We start from the raw sequence: 10,000 nt of genomic DNA, 5'->3' as shown, positions 1-10,000 counted from the left end.
GACGTTTAAAGTCTGGTTTCCGGAGGACCGGTGCCGACATCAGTCGTCGCTGCAGCTCCTCAAAGGCCTGCTGATGCTCTTCTGTCCACCGAAATGATCGTCCCTTCCTGGTTAAAGAGGTGAGTGGGGCAGCTATCATGGCATAACTGGGGATGTGTTTTCGGAAGAATCCGGTACATCCCAAAAACTGTCTTACTCCCTTCACATTCTGTGGGGGCTTCATGGTCTTAATGGCCTCTACTTTAGCTGGGTCTGGCTGTATCCCTTCCCTGGTTATAAGGTATCCCAGGAATTTGAACTCATGAGTGGCAAAGGAGGACTTACCGACATTTAGGCAGAAGCCAGCCTTACTGAGCAAGTCTAAGGTTTCTTCCAGATGTTCTAGATGTTCATCAAACGAACGGGAGTAAACCACCACGTCATCCAGGTATGCTAGCACATGCCTCCCCAAGACTGGAGCCAATACCGTGTTGATGGCCCTCTGAAAGGTGGATGGGGCCGTGGCGAGTCCAAAAGGGAGCCTGGCAAACTGGAAAAGTCGGTGGCCATCTGAAAATGCCGTTTTATGCCTATCCTCTGGATCTACTTCCACCGTCCAGTAAGCAGAGCGGGCATCAAGGGCAGTGAACCACTCAGTGTTATGCAGTTCATCAATGGTCTGATCTATACGGGGCATTGGATATGCATCCCCAATCGTTACTTTGTTCAGGTTCCTAAAGTCAATGCAGAACCTTACCTGCCCATCCTTTTTCCTGACCAGAACCACGGGGGACAACCAAGGAGATTTTGAAGGCTCGATGATGCCACCAGTAAGCATTTTATCACACTCTTCCCTTATGGTGGTCCTCGCATGTTCCGGTAGACGCCACTGTCTGGTCCTCAGAGGGGTCTCACTGGAGGTTACTATCCTATGGGAAATACCTGGCACTTTCCCCAGTGGAGCTCCTTCCTTAAATAAATTGGGAAATTTGTTTAAAACGGAGAACAATTGGTACCTTTGGTCAACTGTAAGATGGTTTACCTTCTCCTTCGGTATGTCGAGGCTAGCTTCCGTCTCACCAACAGCGTACGTTTCGAAATTAACTTCAGGGAAGACGGTGTATTGGTCCTCAGTGTAGCCGAAATCTTGGGTTCCATAAAAGTCATCGAAATCGTCGATGAAATCCTCCGTAACACTGCTTAGAGAATCCCCATCATTATCCTCCCTGCTAGTGGGCACAAAGTTCTTAAGAGGCACTTCCCTTGAAGCAGAGTCTTGGTGAAAAGTTTGTTCTACAGGCTCAACTCTTGCAATCACCATACCCCCCTTAAGTGTCACTGGCTTTGGTCCATCATTCACTACCCACACATTAACCATGTTCGTTTTTACAGTCACCACGGTCCTAGGCACTAAAACACGATCAGTAATTCCACAGATACATACCTCCGGATGCCTGGTTCCATTCTGCACTTGTCCATGTATAAAAATACCACTATGGGGAGGGCACTGCACTGTCTTCTGAACCACAACACTGTTTTCTACCTCACCCATGTTGCACGTCCGTCCACCTGAACCAGGTTTTTCTCTTCCGGGGATGGTCTTATTAATCACCTGCACCTCCCTTGAGGCGGCATCGGAATATGTGAGCGGCACCTTCACGCCATTAAACACCATATATTTTCTAAGGGGTGAGTGGTAAGAGATTAGCCGGAAGTTGAATCTTCGGAGTAAGTCTATGCCCAGTAAAATATCACCGGGGAAAGATATTTCATTCACTATACATACTTTATGGAAGCAGAAGACATGAGCGATTTCGATTCTTACCGTCGCTTCCGCTTCAGGCTGAAACTGTCGTCCCGAAGCACCTCGCAGGGTTTTCGACGAAGAAAAAGGTCGGTGTATTTTAAACCTTTCCATGGCATCTCGGGAAAGTATAGTTACTTCTGATCCAGTATCCACAAATCCTTCAGCCGTTTGACCATTAACCTGTAAGTGTACTATGGGTCTCCCATGTTTTACTTGGCTACTCACGGGCATTACTGGTTCCTTGGGGTCCTGCGCCTGGGGTTGGAACCTCTTCGTCCCGGCGGGCCGCGAGAAAGGGACACCTGTTAGCAAAGTGTCCTTCCTTGTTACACAGGAAACACCTCGTCGGTCGACGACTTCGACAGTCGGCTGTATCATGGGAATCAGATTTGTGGTAAGAACAATACCTTTCAACAGGAGCTACTTGCCTTGGACGTAAACTTCTCCTTGGGTACTCAGGTTCACCTGCTGTCTCTGGGGTACTCACATTACCTTCACTTTCGCCTTTTACACCAACTCGAAGGTTCCAAATCCTCTGAGAAGCATCGACAATCTCCGACAACGAACCATCCTCTTTTAGGACTAAAGCTTCCCTCAACCAAAATGGCAAACCTCTTAAAAATACCCTCCTGATCAATTCGTCAGGATCCCCTATGGCTCCAGGATAATCATAAAAACCTTGGTACACATTACCTTCTAAAAGAACATAAAAATCAAGAGGAGCTTGATCGGACTTCAACTTATATCCTTCAAGTATGCTAAAGAAATCTGTGGCAGAACATGTCCCCCTGAATTTAACCCTTACTTTAACTTTGAACTCTTCCCAACTTGAAATTCTATCAAACAGGGGTCCATTTATTATCAAGTCTGCCGTTCCTCTACAGGAAGCCTTCGCCGCGCGAATATAGGCAGAATCAGTGGGAGGTCTAGTCAAATTCTCAATGCTGCGGATCCAACTCTCTACCTCCTGATTCCTTTTAAGTGGTTGAGCAGCAGAGGTCTCAGCTTTAAAAATAATTACCGCTTCCTTCTGTATAACATACTCTACAGGTTCACGGGAAGAAGCTTCACTAGTACTTGGTGTTGCCCTGTTCTGTTCTAATTTTAATTCCAATTCAGAGTTCCTTACCTGCAAATCATTAACCAGAGTTGTCAGATTATTAATTTGAGTCTGCAACTCGTCAAACAATGAAGTGTCCATGTTTTCTCTGGGCAAAAGGGTCAACTCACCACTCGTGTTGGAATCGTCTCGTGAAGATTCTCCCGATGGACCTGCCTCTGACTCACCAACTAACCCTCGCCACAGCTTTCGTTTATCCATTACTTTAAATTAATGAAATAGACCTTTACCTAAACGGAAAATACTGGACTTTGAATCCCTGAAGTAAACTTTAACCCACATGAAAGAATACCTGAAATTAATGCTTGCCTGAAACATTCAGATCCCACCGCTGCCACCAAAAATTTAAATAAGAGCTGTAGTGATTCCCCGAGACATTCCCTTGCCCCAAAGTAAAATCCCGATTGAATCCAAGGTAACGTGAACACCGTCCTGTGTAGGGGTAGGCTGCCACCAGCTGATAAGGGATCAGCACCCGTGTATATGCGAGACAGTCGAAGACGTGTAAAATGTATGTTATGTATGTGTATGAGTGTATGTCAGTTTGTATGTGGAAAGAAAGAGTTCCTACACAGGACATTGCCGAGCAGGCGTGGCTAGAGTCAGGCAAACATTCTTATTTCAGTGTTTTACATTTGTCTTAAAAGATACACTTAAAAGATATAAAAAGAATAGTTCCGATCATAGTTTATTATTATTCATATTCAAACAGAAACAAAAGGTCTCTCCTCCTTGCATATTCAAAATGTATTCCTTTGGCTGGCCATGAATTTAGGCTATGGCCGCAACCCTTTTAAAACAATAATATAGCAATAAAATTCCAATAAAATCAAAGAAAAACAACAAGTGCCAAAAGGACACTTGTTGTGAGCAGTGCTTTGCCGAGCTTGTGGCTCATGTGCTAGAGGCTATCTGCTGCCGAAACACGGCCTCGCAGGGGTAATATGGGCCTCTTTCCAGGGAGGGAGCATGTGGTAGGCCCTCCTTCCAGGGAGGGAGTGAGTAGTAGGCCCTCCAGGGCAACGCCATCTCTTGGCGCCGCTTCCCCCTCGTGGCGACAAAGGGACACTCGTGTATATTCCCCTGGAGGGATGGCTGGGGCGAAGTACATCACTACAATCTGTCGTACATCTAGCATTACTGTTCGTAAGTAATGCCGAAACCATGAGTACAGCAGCTACAGGCACTATCAAGAGGTACTTTGATGCATGTATTTTCTTTTCTGGACGGCTAGAGTCCGTCCAGTTTTTCCCAGCGGTTGTGACAATCTGCATTTTTCGGTATATAGATTTCTAAGTAGAGAGTATTTTTCGTCTAAAAGTAAGCCTTCTGGTAGTAATCCCCAGCTCTGTTTATATATACATACATACATACATATATATATATATATATATATATATATATATATATATATATATATATGTATGTATGTATGTACATAAATGTATGCATGCATGTATGGGCGTTTTCAGGCAAAGGCCACATTGGTGATCATCTGGGGCGCTACCATCTGGAGAGGGTCGCAGCTGAACACATAAGGGTAAACAGAAAATAATTCACGAATGTGTCTCAATAGTTAATAAATAAACTAAACTCTACTTTCTGTAATGAGATGACCGTATTAACCAACACTATCCTTTTCATTTTTCAGACATAAATTGAACTTGTTCCTTTAAAATCAACACAACCTGCATGATGTTTCCTACCATGTACTAGGTTTCCTCTCAGGCACCATGAAACAGGGGGGGAAATCAAGCAAACAGCGGAGCGAAAGCAAGTAAGACCCACAAGATGGCGATCAGGATGGTGTACTGGGGGACGAGAATTAATCAAAAGACCTCATTTTTATTCTCTCTAGATTGTCATTTAACCCATTACGGACGGGCCCACGTAGCTGACTCGAAGCTGCTGTTCCGAAGGTTTGAATCCCGCTTCGCTCGTCTAACTCCTGCTCGTGCCTGGATTAGAGGACTGGAAATCTCAATTTTATTGCTTCGTATGCTGTGAAATTTATAGTGGTTTCGGGCATGGCTCCGGCAATGATTAGACAGATACTTCTTGTAGGGTTGTCTTTCAAGTCTCCATAAACGAGGAATTTACGTTGTACGTACAGTGGTATATTTCTTTCACGAAAGTATGGAAAAAGAAATATGGGATTTGGCCAGACATTTTCTTTAGTATAACACAGAAAAAAACAAAAACAAAGCATGTACCACTATATACACTCTCTCCTCCCTCTCACTCCAAATAGTATTGGCAAAATAGCAAGTGGCACTCTACTAGCCTCGCATATGGTCAAAAACGCTCATGGCATCAAAGTGTGATGATGCTGATGGTATTAAATATACATACACATACACGTACACACACATACACATACACATACACATACACATACATATACATATACATACATACATACACACACACACACATACACACACATACACACACACACACACACACACACACACACACACACACACACACACACACACACACACACACACACACTCACACACACACACATACAAGCATACATACAAGTTTCCTTATCATTTTCCCATTTTCCATTCCTCTTGCTTTTTATAACATATTATTTATCATTCACTTCAGATTTCTTATTCATCCTTCTCATCCTAGTCATCATGTTTTTTTTCTCCTTTTCTTGTTACTCCTAAATCTTTTATGGATTTGGTTATTCATAACATATGTCTCCTTCATTTCTCTTTTATTACAGCTTCCCTCTTCCTCATTACTTCTCCTTTACTACCTATTTTTTTCTATATTCTCCATTTAACCCTCCTTCTGTTTTTATATCTCTCATCCTGCCTTTTATCATGTTTTTTTACTATCTCATCATTCTGGGTTTTATATAATCTGATCGATAAATTGTCTGTAATTAATAGTCAATTGCCAGCTGCTTTCCATATAAAATTAATTTAGTTCCTGAAAGGTATGACTGAAAAATACTTAAATATCTATATGCCAAACTATACTTTCTTTATATGCCTATAAGTGACAATTTTACATTGATAAATAAATGTACTATTTCTGCCATCTATGTTGCATAACTTTCTTCATACTAAGCATACTTAGAAAAATGTTATACTTTTCAGCTTATGAGTGAGAGGATTAATTGAGTTTTACATCTTCAGAAATTAAGAAAATGGATAAAATGAAAGAACATGTGAAGACTTTTTTTTACATTATTGCAAACACTCAACCATTTGTCCAAACTTACTCAAAGAACTCTTATCATATATTCAATTCCATTCTGTATATATTTTTAAATTAATTCATATTATTGTACTTCTCCTTTTTAACATGAAACACCTCAAATCTTAAATTTTTCCCTAGACCTAATTTTGAGTTTCTTTTTCTAAATAAAAATCCCATGAGGAAAATTAAAAACAAAAAAAACGAGATTACAAAATATATTTTCATGAAGTTTCACTCAACATACATAGACAGAATGACACAGTATAAACATGTTCCATATAATCATACAGCATATGGAATGATCAATTATAAATAAGTGATAAAAATATACATATTTTCTTTCTTTTATATTGATAATCTAAACTTTAAAATAGAGAAGAAATACTGACTGATACAATTCCAATAATTTTTCATCTGAATATACATACTTCTTTTTAATCAGAAAAGGGAAGAAAATAATCCCCAAACATCTGCTGTATACCAAGAAAAAAATCAAGTTTATGACGACGACGAAATGACGACATCCTGCGCATCTCCTAAGAGGACTCCGGCGTGCAACGACAACTGTGTGAGCTTCTCAGAGCCCCCCTCTATCGAGCCTTCCATAAAGTCCGGCGGATAAAATGACCTTAGGATTCAGATTAGCCCAGACGATGACTTGGGGGACATGCTTGGAATGTAATAGACTGGACATGAGGATATGACAACGTTGCAGACCAATTCCGTGATCCGTTAGGAGCAACGGGAGGAGAGGACGGGGATGGGTGGAAGATCGTATTAAGAATCACAATGATTGGCGACTGCCTTCGATAAAAGGGAAAAGGAGAAAAGATGAGAAACTACTCTCAGTGCAACAAAAGGGGCAGTTCACATATGGATGGCATGTCACTGGTAAGATAGCTGCATCAAAGCAAGTACTGAGAGGCCAAAATTTTCTCCTTAAAAAGAAAGAAAAAAATCATCTAAAGCTAAAACTAAGGTCATTAGCGAACCTGAGCGGAATCTTAACTGGGGCAACCGCAAGCTGACTGTTATCATGACCAACTGAGCACTGCAACAACACATGTTTAAATAGCACAGGTGATGTATTAACAATTATCACAGAATAGAAGATAAATACTGAGGAAATCTCAAAAGGGGTTGAAACCGGCAAGGAGATGAGGAATTACAAAGCTAATATTATGTGACAAAAGCTATGTCTAATGCCTAACAAGATATTGTAAGTAACAGGCAAGAATTAATACCAAACTATTGCATACAAATACACTGCTAAGAAAGAATAAATAAATAAATATGTGCATGATATGATACTGACAATAATTAGTTATCATTATCATGATTACCATAATGATAATAATTATTATCATTATAGTTAATCTTATTATGATTAATATCTTTTAAACATTATAAAAGTAATAGTACATAAGAAATTACTTTTAGAGCTGTTAGTAATCACCACTCCTCAATAGAGAGTTCATTTCTTTTAATAATCACAATATAAAAATAAATAGCTGCTTGATGCACTATAAAGAAAGAGAAACAAATAAAAGTAAACGTTTCTAAATCTCCATCAACCTCCAATGTAGAACACACAAAACCATTTCCGAAAATCGCGAAAGAAGATATTTCAACAAACGACAAGACTTAAAACTCTACAACAAATCACGAGGTATTTCACTAATGCCTACCAGCCTCCACTGCTTCACATTCTGCCTGGCAAAAATTGCACATGGTTTTATGAGTCTACAGCTCTCTATTTCATGGGCCAAAAAAGGGCAAGGATAGAAAAAGATAAATGAAAGAGAAAAATTATATGGAAAACTGCAAACTCATCCCTATCTAGTATTTCAATTTGCATTGCTACAAATAACATTGTGCATAACTATTGCTCTTGTAATATAAACATAAAGATTGTAATATATACTAAAGATTGATGACACCCTCACAGGGTCCTAACAGGACCATTTAAAGTAAATCAAAAAGTAAATTAAAATACAAAACATACAGGAAGTAAATAGGGTTTCTGAAGTTTGATAAAACTGCACCATGTGTACCCTACAGGTGACCTAAATCCAGCCCTAGAAAATTCTCTCTCGAAAATTGCACCTCAAACAATTCCTACACACACACACATTAAAAAAAGCCATTTTCTTTTTAAATCAATAAATAAAAATGTATTTATAGATGAACAACAAAATATGATCTATTGAGCCATTACTGCTACTGCCATCTTCCTCCTAGTGACTCTTGGTGGTTTTGAGGACTTTAAGTTTCTCTAAGTAGAAATCATGATTGTAGAGCGTGGCCAGGAGACCCCCTTCATTCTTGTACATCTCCCGGCTGCTGTAATCTATGGAGGTGCCATCTAGGGTCGTCATTTTGCCCTTAAGTGCATTGAGGATGGCATTGCCCGCGCACAGGTCCCACTTCTTGATTGCAGTTGAGTGGACGTAAGCATCGGCATCTCCCTGGATCACAGCTAGGGTCTTGTAGCCTTTTGGGGTTGGGAAAAGAGAAGGAAAATTCTTAAATGTCTTGGGAGTATGAAATATCAATGGATATTTGACTATTTCTAATGGATTCACTTCTCAAAAAGTAAGCTGTACTTATTCAAAGTACTTGAATAATTTTTTCTCAGTATAAGAACTTAAGACATATTCTATACTTTCATGTTTGCTTTACCGTTTATCATTATCATATTTACTTTATTTGTACACAATTACCATATGCACCTGTCCATCAAATAAAACTGAGAAAGGTTCATTTTTTATACAAATCAGCTGAAGATGTGCTTGAAAATAACCAAGCTTTAAGATGTGTTTTGAAATGAGATTACACTGTGCATGATTTTCTTAATGGCTGAAAATTGAAAACATATTATATGGTGGCTCCTTTTTCACTAAATATATTCATATGACCATTGACTGAGCTGATAACAATTTACCATCATCATTCTGAGACTAATGAAGCCTTAGGATACTTTGATGCACGCTCAGAAACAATGGCAATATTATAAAAGAATAATTGATTAAAGATCCTTCCTGCTTTCCCACCTTACCCCTATCCTATCCTAACTTATCCTACCCTACTCTTCCCCTACCCATATTTCCTCCCTCCCTCACTTTTTTTTTTTTCTCCTGACTATTACCCTAAACCCAATCCCGACAGGCCGGCGATACGTGGAAACCCCCTACGCCGGGCCTATGCAATATTGCATCGAGAATGTCAAACTGGTGTGTCGCCCCATCATTTGGCATTTAGCTGTCACACTGGTGTGACACACTGTCGTCAAAGGGTTAATCTCCTCCTTCCCTCATTTTCCTCCCCATTACTCTTTTACTCCCCCTTCCTTTCCCTAATTCCTCCCTCACCTCTCTACTCTCTTTCTCTTACTCTTCTCCTTACTATTACCCTCTAACCAACTAACATACCTATCTACCTTCGTTTCTTTCTCCCTCCCTGCCTCCCTCCCTCCCTTACCTATCTACCAATCTCTTTATCTCTTCTTCTCACTACTCTGTGATTGTTATAAATTAAGCTTTATTATATTATTTGAATATTGTGAATCAGGCATTCCCTCATGACCTAAGATTTTCAGCTTCCTGTATCCCATTCTGCCTCTAGCAGCTCTAAGCTCCTGGTTCCAGTTGTAGCTGTTAGTCTGGATGCCCTGGGGCAGAGAGAGTTATCCTATGTTGCCTGTGTCACCATACAAACTCTGATTGTAAGCAAGGGCTGTCGCGGCAGACACCAGAGAAGGAAGACAGGAGAGATTAGAACAGAACACCAGAGTACACAGCTCTAACCTCCAGCTTCACCGACTGGAGGTGAGTGTGATTATCAGGCCACCCCAATAAACTGCTACAGCAGAG

At 40.4% G+C, this 10,000-nt stretch overlaps 1 protein-coding gene across 4 annotated transcripts in view; it reads right to left on the bottom strand.

The window, feature by feature from the left end:
• Positions 1–6,327: 6,327 nt before the first annotated feature.
• LOC122257052 (inositol monophosphatase 3) overlaps positions 6,328–10,000 on the bottom strand; it is a 10,352-nt gene continuing 6,679 nt past the window's right edge. For all 4 annotated transcript variants that reach the window (XM_043022092.2, XM_043022091.2, XM_086531732.1 and 1 more), the window contains exon 7: positions 6,328–8,622. In XM_043022092.2, the coding sequence (XP_042878026.1) occupies positions 8,366–8,622 (257 nt within the window). In that variant the 3' untranslated portion in view covers positions 6,328–8,365. The remainder of the gene's footprint in view (positions 8,623–10,000) is intronic.

This window comes from Penaeus japonicus, unplaced genomic scaffold (genome assembly GCF_977035675.1).
Source record: "Penaeus japonicus unplaced genomic scaffold, GWHDUDI00000001_assembly GWHDUDI00000036, whole genome shotgun sequence".
Taxonomy (NCBI): domain Eukaryota; kingdom Metazoa; phylum Arthropoda; class Malacostraca; order Decapoda; family Penaeidae; genus Penaeus; species Penaeus japonicus.
This window is presented reverse-complemented; position numbering and strand designations above follow the sequence as displayed.